Source organism: Neofelis nebulosa, chromosome 13 (genome assembly GCF_028018385.1).
Source record: "Neofelis nebulosa isolate mNeoNeb1 chromosome 13, mNeoNeb1.pri, whole genome shotgun sequence".
Lineage (NCBI taxonomy): Eukaryota > Metazoa > Chordata > Mammalia > Carnivora > Felidae > Neofelis > Neofelis nebulosa.
The window spans coordinates 40,698,868-40,722,643 of NC_080794.1; the positions used below are offsets into that span (position 1 = coordinate 40,698,868).

A 23,776-nucleotide genomic window follows, 5' to 3' on the forward strand; every position below is an offset into this window, starting at 1 on the left:
TCACTGAAATTAGAAGTCCATGCTCCTATTAATTATTTTGCCTTCTGAAGACGACAGTGTTATAAATCAGCCTTGAAAGGCCCTTCACTTAGAAAGCTGAAGGAGTGCGGCTGCCTGCAAATTGCTTTGTGTACGCACCTAATTGTTTCTTAAGTAATCCACCTTTGTAGCATGGCTTTGGGAAGCAAAGAAGGTCCCCTTCCATTGAGATCCATGAATGTGGCCTTAGGAAGGGCCAAAATGGAGAGGGCAAGGATCCACCCCTTTCCTTAGAAAAGATATCCCCAAGGTCCTTATTTTATGGCTCAGACCCCCATCAGGACCAGGCATTGTTGGAGTGGTTTTCTTTGGTGGGATCCAGAAAGCTGGTTGTAGGCCCCAGACCATTTCATCCTCTGGTCTCAACTCCACTTCCATCCAGGCCTGAGAAGCCAAACTTCACTTGATTTCACTGAAAACCAAGATTTTAAAAACTGGGGAGAAAACAGAGATGGAAAACTTCTTCTCAAGCTCATTTTCAAGAGTTGTTGTAATCTGCATATATTAGTTGCGAAATGACACATAATTTTTGCTAAAAGGTGGGTGGGAAATTACATTCATTTAGGAGCCTGTTTTGCAACAGACATTTAAAAAAGCAACATTCTGTGGAAAAGAGGTTAATTGCATGGTAGGAAATGTTGTAAATTAGTTTTATTTTGGACTGCTCCCTGTCATATCTGAGGTTCTGAAGTTGAGACTACTGATTTAAAAAAAATAAAAATACTCTCCTGGAGGTAGTTGCAGAAATTTGGTCCAGCTTTGACATGTGACCCTGAGTCGTTAGTAAATCTGGACAGAGCTCACAAGGAAATTCTCTGCTTTCCATTGAGTGTGTATGATTTTTGTTGGCCTCTGTGGAGAGACAGATGGCAATTTTATGGGAGTGAGGACAGACAGCAGTGGGGGGTAGTTCTTGGGACCTCTGGGTACTAGTCAGGTATACAGGGACTGGAAGTTTAGTATGGACTCCACAGATGGGGATAGAGTGGGGAAAAGTTTTAAAAGGATTCTTTTTTCCTTTTTAAAAATTTCTTAACATTTGCTGCAGCCCAGCCAGATTCCCCTGGTAGCCTGTATAATAAATGTAAAGACTAGCCTAGGAAGATGAAAATTATCTCCTGGATTGTAGGAAGCACATCCTCTTCTTTGGTGATAATTTGGGTGTCCTTCCCTGTTCCGAACCATCCACACAAAGTGTGCGTGTGTGTGAGTGTGCACACGTGCATGTGTGTGTGCATACACGTGCCCATATAGCTAAAAAAAAAACCCCTAGTATTAAAATGAGTGCTGTGCAAGGTGCCTGGTTAGCTCAGTCGGTTGAGCACCTGACTTGGGCTCAGGTCATGATCTCGCAGTTTATGGGTTTGAGCCCTGCATTGCGATCTGTGCTGACAGCTCAGAGCCTGGAGCCTGCTTTGCATTCTGTGTCTCCCTCTCTCTGCCCCTCCCCTGCTTGTGCTCTGTGTCTGTCTGTCTGTCTGTCTGTCTGTCTCTCTCTCTCTCTCAAAGATAAATAAACATTAAAAAAAAAGTGTAATGCTGTACATTTTCATGTGTGAGTAGGTTCTGATGTTGGGGTTAGTTGCTGCTAGATGATTTATGAATCTAAATAACCCAGTTTGAGAATAAACAATACAGAGTTGAACATTATGTTATAAAACAGGAAGGAGCAATTATTCCCTAGGATATTGAATACTGAATATATAGATTTTCTGAAAGCAACCAAGTCTGTAATTTCACAGGGATTCTATGGACTATTCCATACCATAGGGATGAGAAGATGTACTAATCCCCTGGACACCTCCAGCATTGCCTAATCCCAGCAAGTGACCTCGTTAGGTTGTGGCATCTTCCTACCCGTAATCGTATGATTCTGCTTGCTATGGAAGAGAGGGTTCAGGGAAGAAAACAGCTTTTGGTTTTCCTGAACTGCTTCTGGAAATCTATGAAGCCCTGGCCAGTGTTATGTGCTCCAGGACAAAGCAAGACCTCTGTGGTGACTCCTCCCCTACAGTGGATGTCATGTATGTTTTTGTTGGTCCTGTTTTTGCCTGGCTTCACTTTTAGTATTGTTATATGATGCAGGCAAGCAATAAAGATTTGTTGGTTGTTGGAAATGCAGTAAGGGTGGGAGAGGAGCCCCTCTGAGTTAGGTGCTCTAGTATTTGTTAGATTTCCTTCTGTTTCTGAGGTTTGTAGAGGTTAAGCTAGGTCCTGACCATCTGCACAACTGTGTCCTCCTGGAATGAAACATTTATCACTCACGGTTTATGGGTTTTAGAACATTCGTTTTTTTCTTGGGTGATGTTCCCTTGTGTGGTGCATAATCAGGGTGACCATATGTCCTGATGTCCTGATTTCCCTTGGATAGTCTCAATTTATGCCTGTTTTTCCTGGTGTAATTATTAATTGCACTCTTTCCCCCCGCCTTTCACTCTCAGAACTATCCAGATTTAGATGATCACCCTCTATGTAATACTTGAAAGGAATGTTTATGTTTGTTGCCCCAGTGCCACAGAGACAGTGACATATTGAGGTATAGCCAAAGCTTTGGAAATATGCAAACTTTGAAGTTATTCCCTAGCATATGACCTTGGGCAAGTTAACTTCACTGAGCCTATGTTTCTATATCTATAAAATGAGGGTCATTGTGCATCCCTCACAGATTTGTGCTGAAGATGAAATAAAATATGTAATGAACCTAGCTAATTTCTGGGTAGATAGATAGGTAGAAGCTAAACAGTTACAAGCCAAGAAACCTGGTGAAGGGGCAGAGGCTTTGCCATGTTTCTGAACCCGTCTTTGACATTGATGCAAACAGTTAAGTCAGCATCAGCCCGGTGTAACAAAGAGAAAGAAAATATTCCCCCTGCCACTTTAGTGTGGAAAAAAATGCGAGGAAAGATCTTCTCCCCAAAGGCTCTTGGAATGCCCCATAAAAAGAGAGGCAAAAAGATAGTCACATATTAGAGAGAAGCTGAATTTGCTCTTCAGTCAAACAAAGGATTGATTTAGCATCCAGCAAAAGGAGCAGGATGCTGACAGGAGATGCAATAAATGGCTTTGTCTTTCAAATGTTAATATGATGGTGAAAATAATGCTTTGTTCTTGAAGCCTCTGTCTCTTTATCTGTGAAATGGGAATAAAAAGATTGGAGGAAGAATTAAATTGGGTCATAAATGTAAAGGAGTGCTGCAGAGTGCTGGGCACATGTGAGAAATCATATTTTTCTTGTTTATATGGAGCTAAGGTAACCACACAACCTGAACACTAGCCCAGGGGTAAAATGACCATACAAAGCGATACCATTCCACATCATAAGATTCACAAGTCTTTAAAGCAATACTCACTCATACCTTGTTCTTTCTCTGTGAAGTTGCAGGAGGGCACACACAACTCTGTTTAGCTGGCCCAAGAGGAATTGGCATTTTTTAAAAGCAATCTGTGTGGCTTTATGGAGATTATTATTCCCTTTCACATTTTTAATTAGAGCAAAAAGAGGTTTATTTTTCTCAGGATTCCCAGTCTCTATGGCTCAAAGTCTGTAGAAGAAGGTTATTGAGTGCCCGTGGCCAGGCCTGGCTGTCTGCTGTGACTGGCTCTGTGCGACTCCTTTCTTTTGGAGGGGGGGTGGTGAGGGACACGCAGTCTGAGGCCCCTGTGACTACCCACTAACAGTACCCTAGCCCCTCTGTCCACTCCACAGAGGCAGGCATCAAATGTGGACCTTGCCTTACTTCAGTAAATGGCAGTGTGTAGCTCACACTGGGCCAGGTGAAAAAAGCTCATGCCTTTCAGGAGCTCTTCATAAGAGAAGATGAAACATACCAATGCCGGTCCATATATTCTTTTGATACCTGTGGAAACCTTCCTTCTAATGCCACAGTGCTGTCTGACAACGCATAAGCCTCGCTACCCAAACTAGAATAGTGTTTTGCTTCTCACCTCCCCCCATTATAACCTCTCTTTTCTTTTCTTTTCTTTTCTTTTCTTTTCTTTTCTTTTCTTTTCTTTTCTTTTCTTTTCTTGTCTCTTCTCTTCTCTTCTCTCCTCTCCTCTCCTCTCCTCTCCTCTCCTCTCCTCTCCTCTCCTCCTTCCCCCTCCTCCTTCCCCTTTCCCTTCCCCTCCCCCTCTCCTCTTCTCCCTTCTCCTCTCCCCTCTCCTCTCCCCCCCCCCTTCTCCCTTCTTTTCCTTTCTTTTTTATAAATTTCAGAAGAGACCGTGAGAATTTTCTGGGGGAAGGTTGTTCTGCCATGTCTTTTTATTTATTGAAAATGAAATTTTAATTACACAAGTACACTACTCTCCATACTCCTAACTGCTCAGGCTCTGTCCACTTTAGCTGCCCCTCACCCTCACCTCCGCTCTTTTTTAGAGCCAACCATATTAGAAGTTGGCTATGTTTGCTTATCTTCTTTCTGTGAACTTAAACACTCATACACATAGATTTATATATACAAATACTAAAGAATTTATGGTACTGTGTAAGTTCAGCTGCTTGCTGTTTTCACTCAGTGGTATGTCTCTGATAACTTTTCATGTCAGTACCTATAGACATACAATACTTGGGCTTTTCAATTTGAGTGCAATATTCCACAGTATGGATATGCCCAGTTTATTTGGCCATTAGTTTTTTGATAGACATGTTGGTTGTTAGTAATTCCTCCTTGTTGCATCAGTAAATGTCTTTGTTATGGGCTTTTGTGTCCATGTGCAAGTGTTTCTCTTGGGTATATTTTAAGATGTGAACTTGCTTAATTCATGGTGTATGCATATTTTAAATTGTAATGCATGCTGTAAAATTGTTCTCCACAATGATTTTATCAATATTCGTTCTTACCAGTGATGTGTGGAAAGAATATCATTTGATCCATTCTCCTGCCAGCATTTGATATTAACACACTTTGAAAATTATTGCAATCTATTGGCATATTCTCTTGCCATTTAAAATGTTTCACTTTCCTGCCAAGTTCAAGAATCATTTCATGTATTTATTATCTGTTTTTTTCTATTTTGAATTGCCTGTGTATATCATTTGCCCATTTTTTTCTATTGCCTTGTGTGACTTTTACTTAATGATTTCTAGTAAGTCTTTATATATTCAGGCATTCTTGGCCTCAGTCTCTCATATATTGCAAATATTTTCTTCCATTCTATTGTCTTTCAAATTTATGGTGCTTTTTAAAATTACATACAGGTTTTTAATTACGACGTCAAATTAACAACTCTTTTCTTTATATGCTATATGTGTCTTGGGTCTGACCAGGAGTCTCATCCTTAGGCTATAAACATTTTCTCCTGTGTTTCTTCTAAAACTCTGTTTTAATTTTGTTTTTTAGGTCTTGATCCACTGGACTTCTTTGTGTGTGAATGCTTTCATGTTGAGATAAAAAATTACGGATATATATCCCCAATCCATTTGTTTTTTAGGCCATTTGCTAACCATTTTGAACCACTATTTTTATCACATACAAAATTTCTAATTAGACTGTCTATTCTATTCACTGATCTATTTGTCTATTTGCTTTGCTATTGGAAATGTTAAAACAAATAGTATATAACCTAAGCAGTGTTTGAATAACCTTGCAAGCCTGAGAGGTCACCTTGTGAAACCTTGTTGTCAACCATAATGTGTTCTCTAAAGCCTGCAGACTATGTTAGGTTCCCGTGTTCTTGGAAAGCTAGATCATTATGGTATTCTTAAATATTCTTTCAAAGGTCACTGTGGGGTACTTGCGTGGCTCAGTAAGTTAAGTGTGTGATTCTTGATTTTGGTTTATATCATGATCTCACAGTTTGTGAATTGGAGTGCTGTGCTGTTAGCATGGGGCCTGCTTAGGATTCTCTCTCTCTCTCTCTCTCTCTGCCTCTCTCTCTCTGTCTCTCTCTTTCTCTCTGTTCCTCCCCTGTTTATGTGTTCATGCTTTCTCTGTCTCAAAATAAATATGTAAATAAACATTAAAAAAAACTCACTGTTGTGTGGCCCATCTTATCACTAATATTGGGAGAGTTCTCACAGATTTTAACTGAGGCATAAGAATCAGTGTGAGTTTTGGCAGAGGGATGCCCATCAGGTCATACAAGTTCTAATTTTAATTTTCCCACATGCTCTTTGGCCATAGATCACTCACCCTTCCTCTTACAGGCTGGGGAAGAAGTTGGACTGAGTGGATGACTTGTGCCCTGACACTTACTCACTGTGGGGATTTAAGGTAAAGTGTTTAACTTCTCTATCTCCTCAGTTAGTAAGGATATTATTGTCTACCTCTCAGGATGATTTTATGGAATCTTGATACAAATAATGTACAAGGGAACATTTGCTAACTACACAACACTACAAAAACTAGCACTACATACTAATGGGTACAGGCTTTGTTTTCATTTTGGTCCAATGAAGATAATAAATCTTTGTCTCACCTACCTCAGAGAGCTGTTCCGAGCATCACATGGGATGTGCTTTGATAAAATTGAAAATGCCACACAAATTATTTATTGCTGATGAATCCCAACAGGTGGACTGGAATTGGCAAATATTAACCAAGCCCATGGGGTTATTGCAGTGAAAGAGGGTCATATTAATAGGATATCCTCGGGGGAGAATTGTTGGAGCAAGATTTATGGGGGCCCTTAAGTCTTTACCCACTTGAGTGAAAAAAGGTATAGTGTTGGTCTTTTAAGAGGGTTCAGACAGTCTTTTAAGTGTGGATAACAGGCATAATGAGTGCTATATGGAGTTCTTGTGCTAAGGAATCAAGGACCAGAGTGGGGCTTGTGGCATGTTCCCTTGTGTTACCAGTAGCCATGTGAAGTTTTAGTTTTAAAAAATGGGAGTTTGATCTTTATTTGTCTATAAATTGTGGAGTGCCTCTCTCTTTCTTGCCATGCTTTGCCCAGCTTTGCCCAGCTTTGCCCAGCTTTGCCCAGCTTTCATATGGAATCCAAACCGCCAGGACTTAAGCAATAATTGGAATACTAGGTCATTGAATATTAAAGTGGAAGACTAGAAAATGAATAAAAAAAACAATAATAGGGCTTGTCATTATAATGGCACCAGTATTTTTCCCCTCTGGGGGAAAATAATGCTAGTTGTGTTGAACTATTACTTTGGTGACCCCAAATAAACTACACCTGCCAGTATTCACACCTCTGTGTAGTTCCCATCCACACTGGCTCTGAACTTGGCCAATGTAAGCAGAAACTTATGAAGTGGTTGGGCTGGTCTCCTTGGAATGCTTGCTCACAGAATCCACCTGCCAGGTAAAGAAGCTCAAGCTAGACATGTAGAGAGAGAGAGATGTCATAGCCCCCAGTCATTGGCCCACATTCCTGACATGCGAATGAAGTCATCTTGGACATTCCGTCTGCTGCCACCATCTGACAGTGAACGCATGAAGGACTTAAAGTGAGATCAGTAGAACTACCCCGGGGGAGCCCTTATTAACCCAGAGAGTTACGGGCAAATTAACTTGCTTAAATCTAGTATGTTTGTTGTATAGCAATAGATAAGTGAAACGCAGTGTTGAAACACATGCACCTACACTAAACTTGGTTTAATGGATGAGCGTTAACTGGTTTTTCTTATCTGAGGATTTGGCGTTTTTAGACTTTGGTTCAGCCTATTTTATCAGAAGACACTTAACTCTTATTTACCTCCTTGATTTCCTCCTCCCTTGAGGTGAGATGTTGCATTTGGGGTCTGTCCAGTTCTGTACAGAAAAGATGGTGGAAGAAGGAATTGTCCCTTTCCCAGTGAGGCCTTTTCCCTTCCCATCAGGTTTCCTAGATCAGGGCCCATGGGAGGAGGTGGCTAGGTAAGGATATTTATTTCTGCAGCTTGAGTCCACGGGGGAACCTGGAAGAATTTGTAAATCCATCATTTCAAGTCATTAGGCGGCATGTTGGTCAGTACAGGAGACTCTCTTCTCATTAATTCAGAGGAGATTTACTTGTGTCACCCTCATTAGTATTTATGGGATTTATCCACATCAATCGCTAGTGCATTAACAGGGAAATAACTAAACCTCCCAGGGTTTGTTGGCGCTAATAAAATGAGCTGGAAGTTCCAGAAATCATCATGATCAGAAGTATTATAAACCAGGGCCTGTAATTGATCCTTTCAAAGTACCCTCAGGATGTTTTCCTCCCTGCTTCCCTTCCAGTGCCATTTGCACACAAGTGTGGTATCTAAGACCTTCTGTCCAAATTTACAGTAGGGCCCATTTCTTACCATGCACTCATGTGGGACAACCCAATGGAGTGTTGAAAATATTGTCAAACCAGAACATCTGGGTAAACGAAGAGTTAAATTTCTTATAATTCTTTTTGTTTGGTCCTGGCTTATAAAAAAAAAAAAAGGAAAACACCCTGCATGTAAATATATTTTTTATGTATTCTGAACATAAAGATAGCTCTGTCCTACCATATTGATTTATTAGATTCTCTGACATTTTAGTTGTGGTCGTTATGTTATATTTATGAGATGAATGTTGGATTCCCTCATTATGTTATCCTCATTTATTTTACATACTTTTATGGCTGGTTGTGCATCGCTTTACAGTTAAAGCTTTATTGCAGCTGTTAGCGTTGGGGGGAGGGGAAGGCAAGTAGTTATTGATCAGAATTTACATGTTTACTGTTGTAATCATGATTTATTTAATCTGTTTGCACATATAAATATAAGCCCACTCTCAGAAATAAAAAATATATACTGTATCTATATTTTAGCAGCATTCTTGTCACCCATACCCTTTGGAGTGGAGAAGTTGGGAATGATCCAGTGTTGCATGGACTTGGTATTTTCCTTACAGTTCTTTGGTGAAGAGTGTGGCTTTTGGAGCCAGACTGCTGGGGTTCAGATCTCAGCTGTGCTTCTTACTACTATGTGGCCTCGTTCAAAGTATTTACCTCTCTGTGCTTCCATTTTGTCACCTGTAAAATGAGAATGATATTAGTACTTTGCTCTAAGATTGTTGTGAGAATTAAAAGACTAACATTGGCAAAACGCTTAGAATGAGCTTTAGATAGAGAATTTGCTTATTTAATGCTAGTCACGGGAACTCCAATGAGTAGGTGGTGGGGTAGTATACTGGGAAGGTCAGGTGACTCTCAGGTGGGAGCTCTGACTTCCATTTTGGTCTAGCAGGGCAAGGACACTTAGAAGGTGTGCCCTAGCCAGGAAAGAGAAGGATGCCTCGAGGTCTAAAAGTTGGTGCTGAAAAGTCTATTTTTTCCCATATGTTATCTTAAAAGGTGTTTTCATCTCTGCTGTAAGCTAGTGTTGAAGGATTCTTTTTGCTTTGCCACTTTGCCTCACCCTTCTCATCTGTCATTTGGGTTTATATACCTGTCGAGAGCATGATGATATTATACTGATGTGGTCACTGGATTAAAGTCAAAGACATTCTATAGCCCCAAGTATGCCACAGACTAGCCTTATTATGTGGGCAAAAGACTTAATTTATGAAGAGGGGCAAAGTCCCTACCTGCTTTATAGAGTTATATTGAGAATCTGATGAAGTGATGTTAGTCACATAACTTCAGATACTCTGGAGTGCTAATGTATACTTTAGGGGGGAGTACTGGTAATGCAACCTCACAAAGGTTTACGGAGATGAGATGCTGTAACAGATGTGAAAAGGCTCTGACAGAAGCAGGATGTGCTTTCTGAACATGGAAGACATGGTGAAGACTCACCTCTGACCTCTTGATGCTCTGGGTGGGAGTCCCACCTCCTGCTGAGAGCTGGGGTCCTAGAGGACCGCAGGCCCCCTGGGACCTTGGTTCCAATGAGTTTTACCCCTTATTCAAGTCCTGTGCTACAATTGGGCCATATCCTTAGAAAAAACATTAGTCTTGTCCGTGTCATTTCTTTATTTATTTGTTGGGTACAAGGTTGTGTATCTGTCCCCACCGTTTCATGTAGGCCATGCACGCTGCCCTGCTAACCAGCAACTCAGCATTTACATTTTATACCTGCCAATTTGGCAGTGATTCTTGGAAATAATTTACTTTTATCATCTTGCTTCTGAGTTTCAAAAAATAATCCATCTAGCAGAGCAGTTTATCCTTTCTATATATTCATTTTTGTTTTGAGGCTTTTTAGACCTAATGGTTTTTAATCAGATTTCGAGGCCACTCATCATAATTAGGTTTAGAGTTATGAGTTATGTACACTTCACCATTACATCACACCTCCCTGGGATAGGTGAATGAATTAGAGATTATCGCAGGATTTCCAGGGCCTTTCAGGATGATTTACAACATTTAAAGAAAAATCTCCAGTTTGTCCCTTGGCTTAACACACCTCTAGGAAAACCTGGGTGTTTTTTTTCCCCTTTTACCTCTTTCTGAAAATGGTTTTGCTTGTCAAATTATCGCCCCAATCACTTGGCCTCTGATATGTTATGTTAGCTAAGTTTTAAGAAAAAAAATTAATCAAAATTAAATCTCAAAAATATTAAGCTGAGCAAAATAAGTCATGCACAAATAAGAATTTACTCTCTGATTTCATTTACATGACATTCTAGAACTAATCTGGGGTGATAAAATCAGAGGAGTAGTTGTTTCTTGGAGAGCCTGAGATAATTTGGAGAGATGTGGAAATTAGAAACGTCCTAGGTCATGATACAGGTAGGTTAAACTTAGGTGCATACATTTTGTCAAAACGGATTGAATTGTACATTTGAGGTCTATGCATTTCACTCTGCAAATAGATCTCAATAAAAATGTAGAAAAAATAATTATGAATTACCTGTTCATTACACATCGTTTTAGATGCTCCTTTAACAATGTTTTAATGCTGTGGTAATTTTGAGGCAATGTGATGTCTTTTGCCCATCCCTTCATACCAGGGCTTGAAGAAAAGATGTTCTACCACAGCACCACTTCTAAGTCATTGAAGGTTTGGGTGAAATGTGTTTGTCAGCTCTGTTAGCCAAGGATAGTCAAAGTGGGTACCTGTTGTCTGGATTAGCTTTTATAGAGAGCCATTATTCATTCTAAAAATGTTCCCTTCTTCTGCCACTTGACTTATATGGGGGAACAATCTCTTGGCTAATTTTTTTTTTTTTTTGGTGCATACTTCTGAAATACAAATCCACTTTTTCTAATGAATCATTATCATGTACTACCATCAAAGGTTATTCACTGAAAGCTCAGGAAAAAAAAAGCAATGAAAACTAATTTTGATTGTTAATGGAAATGTATTTTTAGTCTTAAAGAGCTTCCCTCAGCAATAATTATAGTTATGCCTCTTGGGTGTTTTTGGACTTTTAAATTTACATTTAGTAGCTCCTTTTCATTTAGCAGTTAATCTTTTAACGGAGCTCGGCAAATTTGTTCTTCAGTCTCGTGTTAGGAGAGGATTGACGGAGATTTTATTTCTTCTCTTCTCCTCTTCAGCTTTTGCCCTTCTTCACTGTGCTTGCAAGCGCCCACACGGCACTCATTCTTGTGTTTCTGCTGCGTCCTGGTGCGAATGTGGCCTGGGCAGGAAAAGGCCAGCGGGCAAAGTCTGGAGACAGACCCCGGGCTTTCCTGCAGCCAGTGGGCATCTCTGGCAGAGCTAGCTGCCTCTGCCCCATGCAGCACAGCACTGTGGCACAGAAAGTGAGCTCACAGAGTGGGTTTGTGGCATGTGGGCAAAGCTTGAGGTTGTGGCCCGAGGCTCAGAAAACACACAGCCAGCTTGTAAGGGGACTGGCTTGCAGCAGCCTGCCTCTTGCTTCAGGCCCGAAGTGTCAGTAGGTAAATAGGGAGATTTAAAACAACAAGATGCAAAGGTTTTGTAGCAACTGAGTTTGCTTGCTGGTTTGGCAGATTCTTTACAGATTTCAGAGAGAGACAAAGGTAGCTTAAAGGATGTGGACAGGGAAGGGGTTCTGGCAGGAAGTTTGCTGAGGTTCCTCCCTCTTATTAAAAAAAGACAATGGTCAGTGTGATTAGAGAAAGCTCAGGCCAACAATGAGAGTCCTGCTCCTGGTAAAAACTGACCTCCGCCACGAAACGAGAGAGCAGTCAGACATTTGGGTATTTGCAAAGCAGCGCTGAACATTCGGGAACAGTTAAAATTAATCCTGTGTACTGCAGCTCCCGAGAAAGAAAGCCAGCCCCACATGTCAATAAATCTAGATCTGTTTGAAGCAAACGTCACTAAATCTTCGTCTTGACTGTTTGCTGGTGGTGTCAAGAGCTGCCCTGGAAGATGAATTTGAGGGGAGGATGAAAAAGGAACCATATTAAACTGCAGCTCTGATAAGTTTAGTTAAGAGGCAGGAGATGTGTCCTTGCCGTGACATTCAGTGGCTGATATTTGTTTCCCTTTAAATAATATGCTGTACATCTGTGAGAATGATGGTTTAGGGCTGGCGACATTGCATCTCCTCCAAGGTTACTGCCTTCTGGACAGGCAGTCTCTCTCCTTTCTTTCTCCATCCCACACCCTGTCAATAAATATCCACTTGTCTGAGGAAGTGAGATACTGATTTTAGAGCTGACACCAGAGCATCTTCATTGCAAGTAGCAACGAGGCTCTATCCATGTGAACGTGGAGGGGGATGGGTAAGAGAAATTAAAGGGACTGTCAGAAGCAGCTTTAGTCATGAAACTGTCACATGAACCCCAACAACACCCAGTGGGGAGGTACCAGCAGTTAGAGAATTTCCCCCTCAAAACCCTGTTTTCACAAGTGAGACGTGTAATAACTGGGAACTTGGAACTTTTGGTTCTATTGTCTCCTGCAATCCCCCTTGTTTTATCCTTACTGTAGCTTCAGACCTATGACAGAACAGCATTCGGCAAACTTCTTCTGGAAAGATCCATACAGCCATAGTAAATATGTTTTGCTTTGCAGGCCTTACAGTCTCTGTTGTAACTACTCAACACAGAAACCGACAAGTCTGTTCATAAATGAGTGGCTTTGTCTCTGTTCAGTGTCATTGTGGACCCTGAAAGTTGAATCTCGTGTAATTTCCCATGTCATTATTATTTAGCTTCCCTCACCCCCCCTCCTCCCCCTGCCAGCATTTAAAAATATAAAAACCAAGCTGTACAAAAACAGGTAGTGGGCAGGAGTTGGCCCTGGACCATGGTTTGTCCCCCTCTGACTTAAGATTTTGGTCTGTCATCCTACGTTCCCTTTGCCAGTGCACAAAGTTGGTGGCTGTTCCTTTTGGCAGGAGGACATTGCCAACCTGAAGATTAAACCCATGGCCGTATTGAACCAAGTGATTACCACGTATCCCCTGCTTTTCCAAACCTTGCATTATATACCACTTCGCTTTTACACAAGATCTTTGTTAGCATCAGTTTCTGCTAATGGAAAGAAATCCAAAGAAGATTTTCACCTTTATGAAGAAAGGCAAAAGGTGAAAACATCGTTCAGCAGTTCTGCGGTGAGCCTGTGGAGGCAGCACATACCTTTTGCAGTAAGAGAGGCACAGCCAAGCTCCTTGCCCCAGACTATACTCAGCATCTCAGCCTGCAGCCTCCCTAGCTTTGAGCTGTGTTGTAAGCGTCTCTCCTTTATTTGGATTTATCATGTGCATCCATTAGCAAGAAGTGTCAGAAGGTACCAGGAAAACCTGAGTGGTTGTTTCTCGGGTCTGGGAAATGTTTCCATATAAGTTAATAGTAATTGTGCTGTACCATTTTCGTTTATGAAAGTGTTCATAGGAATGCTATACTTTTGGATAACAGGGAAAATCTGTAATAGGTATGGATAAAAAAACATGACAGGGCTCTGAAGCAGGCAACCCAGTTTCCCACACCAGTCCTCCCTTATCAGTTACTAGCCGTGTAACCTCACGTTGGTCACTTAACCTCTCTAGGCCCTGGTTTTCTTTTTTTCCTTTTAATGCAACAGGCAAAATTATCTTCGCCTTACTTACCTGACATGACTATCATATAGACCAAAGAGTTAAGAGAAATGAGAGATTTTAATAAACAATAAATATGAATGTAAGCCTTTGGTGTTATTCTCACTGCCTCACCACTGTTGGTTCTTTTCAGTAACTATGATTATTGTTCATATTAAAGGATTATATGTCCTGTATTTCAGCTGCAAAAACAGAATCAGAATTTGAACTCTACAAGGAAGATAATATTTCTCGTTAACTTGGACTCTGATGTTGGCTGGGTATTTCTGAGCCTTGCCTAGTGGCTTTTTGGCTTTTGCTCCCAGTGCCTCCAGGTGCTCGCCCTAAATGAAACAATCGTGTGCCCTCTGACCTGTGCCACTGCTCAGAAAGACTTGCCTCCTCTCTGTGGATCCAATCCCCGCTAGCCTTCAAGGCCCACCCGAAGTGCCACGTTATCCAGGAAGTCCCCCCTTGGCTCTTCAACCCACACAATATTGTCCTGTGTAAATGACTTGAGTCTACCCCCAGAGCCACAGCCCTGGAAAGGTATCCTGTTCTCCAAAATCTGTTAAGAAAAGAAGATACCATCAAAAGATGGAAGTTGCAGGTCAGTTAAGCAGGATGTTTTTTGAGTTTCATTGAAGTGATTTACTACTGCCCAGTGGGAGAAAGACTCAGATACGTGATAAGGGGACGGTCTAGAGAAGTGACTCTGACAGTTGACATCACACAACTTTTCTCCAGCTACAGTATTCCATCTGTGTAGGCTGTTATATATTTAAAGCATTTTAATGTCCACTAGGTGTTTTTGATCGTTGTTATAAACCTTTGAAGTACATGAAACAATATTCGAATTCCCATTTGACCCTGAGGAAGCTGAGGCCCACAGACGTTCATTTTCCTGTTGTAGTATCATGCAGATGGTTAATAGTGACAATGGGAGTGAAATGTAGCCCTGGTTACTATACTCCCCACCAACTCCCCCCACCCCCCCAGCTTTGAACCCCAAGCTTCTATAAGCCCAGGTCATGGGCTCTTGCTATATCCCATATTCAAATTCTTGAGGGTAAAAACATGTTTATATATGGATATATCAAACTGGCTGTTTTTAAGTATATCAGCTTGTCTTATCCTCCCTTCCCAGAATGCATTGGTGGAGCAGGTTGTTGAGCATGAGAGTCTGTTATCACATATTTTCAGCTTCTATTCTGCTCATACCTCCATTATGTAAATATGTATAGAGTGTTGGCTTATTTATTCAGTCTGCGGTGGGGAGACCCGGTGTATTACTGATTCCTGGGCTGTACTCCTTGGCCTAAACACCTTCAGTAGCTCCTCATTGCTCACCTAATGAAGTGTGAACTCTTTGGGTTGGCATTTTAGGTTCTCAGTAATCTGGTTCCAGCCTGCCTTTCCCGCCTCACCTTCCCTCTCAGAGGAAGCTGTCTGCCTCTCCTTTGCCCAGCTCACCCCCTCATCCTGTGCCCTTCTCCCTCATCTAGGATGGGGATCCGCCAGTTTTCCCCATTTTCCATTTAGCTTCAATTTTCCCTCTCCAGAGATAGTTTCCTATTTGCCTGTCATGATGCATGTATTGTCCCTACTCTTTTTTTTAAGTTGAGAGAGAGAAAGAGATGGGGGGGGGGGGGGCAAAGGGAAAGAGAGAATCCAAGGGATTCTGTGCTGATAACACAGAGCCACAGAGCGTGGCTCGATCCCACAAACCGTGAGATCATAACCTGAGCCGAAATGAAGGACACTCAATGGACTTGAGCCACCTGGGCGCCCCATCTTGACTCTTAAAAACAAGCACAAAAACAAATTTTTGATCCTAATTCTCTCTCATGCTGTTGTCTTCTCTCTTCTTCATTTATTTGAAACATCTAATAGCGTCTATCACCTGCAGGTTATAACTAAGGTGATAACTAAGCTCTAAGGTCCTAAGGTAGGGGCACACTATCACCTAAAAGCAATATCTGGCCCCAGCATTGGTTTTTGTAGGGCTCATGGACCAAGAATGGTTTTTCATTTTTTTAAAGGTGGAAAGCATTTTATTTTATTATTTCTTTTTAGGTTGAAAACACTTTAAAAAGAATAATTCTTAACACATGAAAAATACATGAAATCAAATTTAAGTGTCCATAAATAAAACTTTGTTGGTACACAGCTGTGCCATTCATTTTGGTATTGTTGATGGCTGCTTTGGTGCTACGGTAGCAGAGTTGAGTAGTTGCAAGAACCACGTGGCTCTTCATGGTAAAAGCTTGCTGATCCCTGTCCTAAGGCGCTGATAGTCACTTCTGTGCATTTAGAAGGGTGCTAGTTAGGTACCGCCTTTGGGAGAATTGAGAAAATAGTCACAGAAAGCACATCATGTGATTCAGGTGGAGAACACCCCCCTGCCCCCGCCGCCATTGAAAAGAACTGACTCTCTCCCTTATTCCTTAAACTTTTATCAAACAGGTCCTGGAGTTAGCCTGCCTCTCTACTGTACTGTGTCCTTTGAAGCCCTCCAGTGACTTCTCAGTCACGATGTTCAGTGGGCAGCTCTAGCTGTTTATAATTTCATCCTCTTTCACCCTATTGACCAGTTTCTCATTCCTGAAATTCTGTTTTCTGTTTATGTTGATGCTGTGACCTCTGCTTTTCTGTCTCATTGTCTGTTTTCCCTTTCCATTCATTAAATGTACAGGTTTCTTTAGTTTCTAAGCTTTGTTTTCCTCTTTCCTACGTATAGTCTTTTTAGAAAAACTGTGACTATAGCTATTATCTCTCTGCTGACAATTTCCAGTTCGCTCTCTCCAAAACTCTAGTCATGTATTTCTGTGTTCCTCCTAGGCATCGTCTTCTCTTAGCTGTTCTCTCGTTCACTTACCTCCTTTCCATGGTGCCATCATGGGTATTTAGAGCCTCAGTTATCTATGATGTATCTCCTTAGCTACACACAGTTCATCAGTTGCTTAATCCTTGATGATGATTTCAGTATCCATCCCTTCTCACCAGTCTCACCTCCTTTATTCAGTTCCCTATCATCTTTCTCTTTTCTAGGCTAGACAATGACTGTTTCTCCTGGCACTTTCCCTTCTATCCTCCCCTGCATGCAGGCTGCTGCTTGATTCTAGCAGACACTTTTGGGGCCCCCATCCCAACTCCTCAAGCCACTGTGGTTTCAGTCATGGCCATAGTGCACAGTTCCACGTGAGCTCAGACTCTTGTTGACTGTGTCTCTCACCTCATGTTAATATGTGAGTCTTTCCATTTTTCGCCTAAGGACCTTCCCTGGAGCCATGAGCTTCTGTGCCTAAGCTAAGCTCAGCTTGGACATGCAAGGAAGCCAGTGGCCCCCACGGGCAGCCCTCAATCACTGGGGAACTAAAGCTGATAGTAAGTGCCCAGCCTCTTGTCCTTCACACAGACCATTCTGGGAGGGCTGCTATGTGCTTTTTAGGCATACTGGAGAAGGCTCGGTCATGCCCTGTTGCCAAGAGCAGTGACCTTGATAATGTACCCCAGCATTGGATTTTCCTCTTCCCCTGATCCCTCTGGGATCATCTCCCAAATAAACCCCCTGCATCCATGTGCTCATCAGGTTCTGCTTTGAGAGGGATTCAAACTAAGAGCATTTTTCTAAAAGCTGCCGCCAGACATCTTCAGTGGTTTCGCAAGCCTTCACAACATAAGACTGTTGGTGCTCTGAAATCCTCAGCTCTCCAGTTGTGATAGTAGCCTATCTTTCCAGTATTCTCTTATTCACCCTTTTCCTTTGCTGCAGTCAGACTGAGTTCCTTAAGGCAGAGACTGTGTCTTATTCATCTTTGTTTCCATTATTTTGCTCAATATCCAAGATAGTTGGAAAGTAAATATAAATGTATATTTTTAGTGAGTGAGTGAATGAATGTGTTTATACTCATTTGTTGATCCTTCAAGGTTCTTCTCCTCCTCATTGCTTCTCAGTGACCTTTCCGTCCACTAAAATTATAAAACACTGCATCTATACCGCTGTATGGTCCTTTTTGCTTTCTACTTGGTATTTATTTACAAGTCTTATCCACTAAAATGCAAATTCCTTGAGGGAAGTGATCTTTATTTTTCTTGATATTTCCCCACAGAGCTTATGGGAACATGGATAATCAATGAATGTTGGTGAATGACTCACTACTTTTTTGGCATCCTAGGTCGTTTTGATTTGTTCTGTTCTCTAATCTCCAGACATGTCACATGTTTTCTTATTCCCATGAATTGAGGCTACTTATGCCTCTTTTGCTTTTCATACATGCTTCTTACACTGTTTATCTAGCGGAAAGTCTATCTATCCTTCAAAACCTAGCTTAAATATCTTTCTCATAAAGTCTTTCCAAACCCACCCCGTTAAGCCTCCCCCCTGCCTTCCTGTATGTTATGCATTTGTGTTATTTTGCTTTAAGTAGCATAATTTGATTTGGTTTATGTTCCTTCCTTGTAGGAGACGGTAAGCACTTTCAGGGCAAGACTGGTTTTACTTCTCCCTTGTATCCATTAGCTTGCTCTGCACTCTGTGATCAATAAATATCTGTTGGAATGAATTAATTTGAATAGCTTAAATTATACCATCATGGCTTTTCATTCCCACGATCTTAATGGGTACCCTCTGACCTATCTCTGTGAATTTTTTTGAGTTTCATTTTGGTAATGGAAGAAATATCAAGCAGAAGGAAAGATATATATCTGGAGCCAGTCAGCATGATCTACTGTGTTTGAATGTGAATATTTGAACATAACTTATAAGAATGCCATTTCAATTATTTGTAAAATATTTAAATAGTATAATCCAATTTACATTCTATCATTTCCAACAGCTGTAAAATTTACACCAAAGTTAGCTCAATCACTTTAATTCAGTCTGGAAAAACAGTACAAATGAAAGCTTAATTTGTATTTAATCTCCCCTTTTGTTTCTACATTATTGCTGTCGAATCATTCCTTTTAGTGATTGAGATTTAAAGCAGAGAGAGGAAAAAGTCATGATGAAATATTTGAGAAGAATATAACCCATAATGAAAAGTTTGGAGTAAATGTTTAAAAATTCCAACTGGCTTTGTTCCTGGGGTTTCAATTCACAGCATTGTCTTTGTTATAAGCCCGTGGCATGAGATGTGTAGGTTACTTTGTCAGAATCCTAGGACTGTGACTCTCTGGCATTTAGAACCAGGTGATTCACTTGGAGCAGGTTACATTTATACCCTGTATATGAAGATTGGCAGGGAATACAAATGTGAGTAATTATTATTTAGTGTGTTGATCATGCTCATATCTTCCTAAATGGCTTTATGATCATTTTGGTGAGTTTTTCTCTCTGAGCCCTGGCAGTCTTCCAGCTTATGTCAAAAGCAGGGAGTAGCAGCGAGGAGAAAATTGTGGCAAAATTGTGACTAACCACGACTTTCCTGTCCTCCTGTAGCACCAGATCTGGTGTGTGGATGGGAGGCAGTAGGTCTAGGGAAGGGGCAGAATGACCAAGCGGTATGTTTGTGTTTAGAACAAAGCAACCCTTTGCTTTATATATGCCCTCACTGGACCTCTCTCTCATCCCCATGCTCGCTGTATCCTCTTACACCCAGTAAGCCTCCTTAAGACTAAAAGGTGTTTGCATGAAGAGAAAAATGTGGATAAATTGAACTGATCAGTAAGAATGAAATAACCGAGTAAAGGAAGGAGGAAAGAAGGAGTTGAAGTTCATTTATAGTCAAGAAGCATTACAGGAGACAATTGCATGTTACACATTCGAAAAACTATTCTAGAAGGATGGAAGTGATCTCACAGGCCTAGACTCTGAAAGACAGAAAAACTGAAGAGCAGTTTGATGTAGTTCCATTACAAACACTGTCAGAAAAGAGGAAACGGTATCTAGACACCTGCATCACTATGTGGGATAAGATTTTTAAATGGGGCAGACTGGTCAGGGAAAAATGAATTATATTGACAAAGCATGCTCCTCTCTATTATGTCAGATGATCCTCAAAGCAACTGTCATTTTGGTCCAACATGGAGTAGTGACTCCACTCTACAGCTGAGGTAACTGAGGCCCAGAAGTTTGAGCAATTTGTCTAAGGTCACACTGCTAATAAAAGGTGGAGTTAAGTGTCAAACAGACCAGGTATTTTGTTATTTTGTTACCAGAATTGAATGCTTTTTTCCTCAATACTGTGATGTACAATGTTGACAAAACTTTTTTAATTTTTTAATGTTTATTTTTATTTTTGTGAGGGACAGAGTGCGAGTCGGGGAGGGTCAGAGAGAGAGGGAGATACAGAATCTGAAGCAGGCTCCAGGCTCCAAGCTGGAGAGCCTGATGCAGGGCTCGAACCCATGAATTGTGAGATCATGACTTGGACCAAAGTCAGACACTCAACTGACTGAGCCACCCAGGTGCCCCGGCAAAACTTTTAATAGTAGTGTCAGATGATCAAAATCACCTGGTGAACTGAGGTTTGTAAAATATAGGTAGTAATGACAGAAGGTAAATGATGAAAGGTTCATTCTGCTTCACTCAGTGTGGTGAATGGGCAGACACAACTACTTCATTCACATTTTGGCTTCAATTTTTTCTACCAGTTCAGTTCCGTGAGCCCAAGGCTGCCATGTGACATACCTGTGTGTGCATATGGAGGTAGGCAGGGAGTATAATTCTTAGCATTTATTCACCATCAGTTCCACATGTACCTAGAAGCTTTGTCGTGCCAGTATCAACCATCTACCACCCCAGTCACCTTGGACAATGGTGATGTGCATGTTGTATCCAGATTCACTTAACATCCTTATGTGTTTTAGAGAGGGTTGGGAGAGTGGTGGTTACCCCAGCCTGTTGGTTAAGAGGAGGGCAGTGAGGAGGCCACTACTGCCTCTCCAAACTCTTCCATGATTATTTTGGTGGAATTTTTCAAGGTGTAGTCTATATATAAATGAATCTTTACCTTTTTGGAGCTGTTGATTTAGCAAAGAAAACAGTAGACACTTTCATAGTCAAATTAGTAATGGAGGAGTTCGGGGAAGGACAAGAGGTTCAGCCTCTGGAGAAAACGCAGAGGGTCATTTCTTTCTGGGGAAGAGCAAGGCTTAATGGGGAGGAGCAAGTGGACCCTGGTGGCGATACATGATGCCTGAAGAGAAGTGGGCGCAGTGGAGCCTGGACTCAGCCCGGGGAAGGTCTTGCAGGGGCAGGCTAAGAACTTGGAATTCTGTGCTGTAAAGCCTTCCTTGGCAGGGGTGGGGGCGGGCAATGAAGGTTGCTTTCTGTTTGTTTTCATTTTTAAGTGTGAATGAGATACTTAGATTATATTTTAGAAATATCACCCAGGGAGTGATTTTGAAGAGTACACCAGAAGGGAAAGAAGGCTGGAGATAGGGGCAGTGATGAAGCCAGAAGTTGGATGGGGGTTGGGGGAGGGATATGGCGGAAGAGAGAAAAGGAGACGATGAGAAAGAGTAAGCTGTGTACCACAGTGTCAGAAAGAAGGTCTTGAGAGGGGGCTTCTTGTAGGAACTATCCTGAGGTAGATGCAGCCATAAGCAATAAATAAGTGAATAATCAAAATAAGAAGCAGTAATAACGCCACCCCCCATGCCTGCACCCCATGCCAAAGTGGTCAGAGTACTTACCTTATAGATGCCTATGTAAGAGGCTGTAGATCCCAGATCTTCCCCTTACAAGTGTATAGTCATGGGCCTGAAGTGTGGCCTAGGGATCTGCATTTTGATAATCACTGGGGGTTCTGGGGCACTTGATGTTCCCTTTTGGCTCTGACCTCTGGCAAGGATGAACACCTCCTCATGTCCTTTTCTACATCACTTTCCCAGGACATCATGATGCAACTATCATACATGTGAGCTTCCTGTATGTCTGGCACTTTGCAAAGCACTCCATAAGCATCCGTCCTTTAAATGTATACATCTGTCTTTTCCAAACTTTCAAGAGTATCACAATCAGTTGTGTTTCTCATTCAGGTCTGCGGTGGAGGCTAAAAACTTGCATTTCTAATAAGTTCCCTGGTGACTTTGGTGCTGCTGGCCACACTTAAGAACCATGTACTCTACAACAAGGACAGGGGCATGCGTTGTTAACATGTCTTACTTGTGAGCAAACCCGAGGCTTGCCTTGGATGAGTAGTTTTCCTGGGGTGGTTCTAGACAGACTAGAACCTATGTCTGTATGACTGTCTTGTTCATATTCTTTGCCATGAGGTCCACCTTCTATCGTGCAAGGCCAGGACTGGTGGAACTCATTACCTGCTGGGCTTGCAGTCCCCTTTCCTCACTGAGGGAAATTGATTTTCTTGTTACTGCTTCCTGAATCTCTTCCTGTAACGTGGAGTCTTGTGCAGGGGGCTGGCATCATGCCTGGGCAGAGGATGCATCTGCTTTCTTGCTGTAATTTAGACATCCTCCAAAACAGCCCCCTGAACCATGATGTTTCCCTTACCAGAGGTGGCATAAGTTTAAGTTAAGTTTCTGTTATGAGGTTGTTTCCTGGTTAGTTTGTGAGCTCCTGGAGAGCATGGATCACATCCTATTTGCGTTTATAGCTCTCATACTCAATGCAGTGCTAGGTTAATGGGAAATGGGCAGTAAGTTGAGTGGATGAATGAGTGAATGAAATATATTACTTAGAGAATATAAATAATTAGACCCATTAACTGGTTTTAGATTAGTCTAACAGGCAAACTGGCTTAGAGAGTAATAGAATGGGTAAGTTTTAAATACTTGGAGGTAGTAGAATAGGGAGAAAGTACTACTTGGTCAGAGGAAAACTCAGAACCTTCCACAATTAGCAGAAATCTGTTGAAGGAGAGGGGCTGATGATTCAACTGCCCTGATTTTCCGTGTTGGATGCAGCCACACTGGTCCCTGGGATAAGTTGTTTTCTCACTGTGTGCTGGCACAGCTGAGCCAGACTGGACCAATTCTTGGGGATAACACAGAGATATCAAGGGAGTACCAGGAGTTGAGTACTGGCTTGCAGAGCCCAGAGTTCTGATTGTGCCTTGACCAGCCTCCTCTCGGGGCTGTGAACACTGTCAAGTTTCTTCCAGTCCACTTGGGCCCTCACTTGCAGTTTTTGCTTTCCGTAATTCACAGCATGGAAGCAGCACCCTCCTAGATGCTTGGCACCTTATGAATCCAAGCCAGGGAGGTATTTTTCTCACGCTTACCTAGGACTCTATTGGATCTTGCTGCTCACCCGGACACATACCTGTTTCCACAGGTGACTGCTAACAGTGATGACCTTCGTATCATCAGGTGAATGCTCAATCCCCTCCCCACTGAAATGTCACATTATGGCCACCCTTCACAATATCCTACTATGGTGGTAGTGGCCATCTTGTGACTTGAGTCATGCAAGGTGTCCGGTGGTGTGAAGACAGGGTTGGCATTTTCTCATGAAGTCTGTGAGCACAGAGTGTAGTGTGAGGCACTGGGACAGAACTCCTGAACTCCAACTTGGCTTCTGTAGAATCTTGCTTCCCCTAGGTCCGCTTGCAGATTCTTTTACCCTTGGAAATTTTCTCTTCCCACCACTGTGTTCCCACCACGCAGTAAGGGTAACAACACATTAATTATCAGCCACCTCGAGCTCTGGGACCTGCATCAGCAGTCTGGCATTCACCTGGTCATTACCGCCTCGGATTCTAAATAACATGGTTGAGCTGATGGAAAATGCCAGTGAAGTCCCTATAGATGTCACTACTTGTGGCTGCACTGATATATACGTGCCTGTTTCCAGTGGAATATAAAGTCTGTAGGAGCAGATTCAGAGGAGTTGGAGGACATCCGGGGCCTCCTGCCCTTTTGTTGGTCATTTTCACATAAGGGCATGTGGTTTGGGTGCCTGGAGGTTGTTAAGAGAA

General features: G+C 41.9%; 1 protein-coding gene across 8 annotated transcripts in view; it reads left to right on the plus strand.

Annotated features, from left to right (window-relative positions):
• The window catches only part of LRMDA (leucine rich melanocyte differentiation associated), a 1,033,502-nt gene that overhangs the window by 398,803 nt on the left and 610,923 nt on the right, over positions 1-23,776 (plus strand). For 4 of the 8 annotated variants that reach the window (XM_058698407.1, XM_058698406.1, XM_058698404.1 and 1 more), the window contains one exon: positions 6,185-6,251. The exons of the other annotated variants lie outside the window; for them this stretch is intronic. In XM_058698407.1, the coding sequence (XP_058554390.1) occupies positions 6,211-6,251 (41 nt within the window). In that variant the 5' untranslated portion in view covers positions 6,185-6,210. The remainder of the gene's footprint in view (positions 1-6,184; positions 6,252-23,776) is intronic. 8 annotated transcript variants of the gene reach the window in all.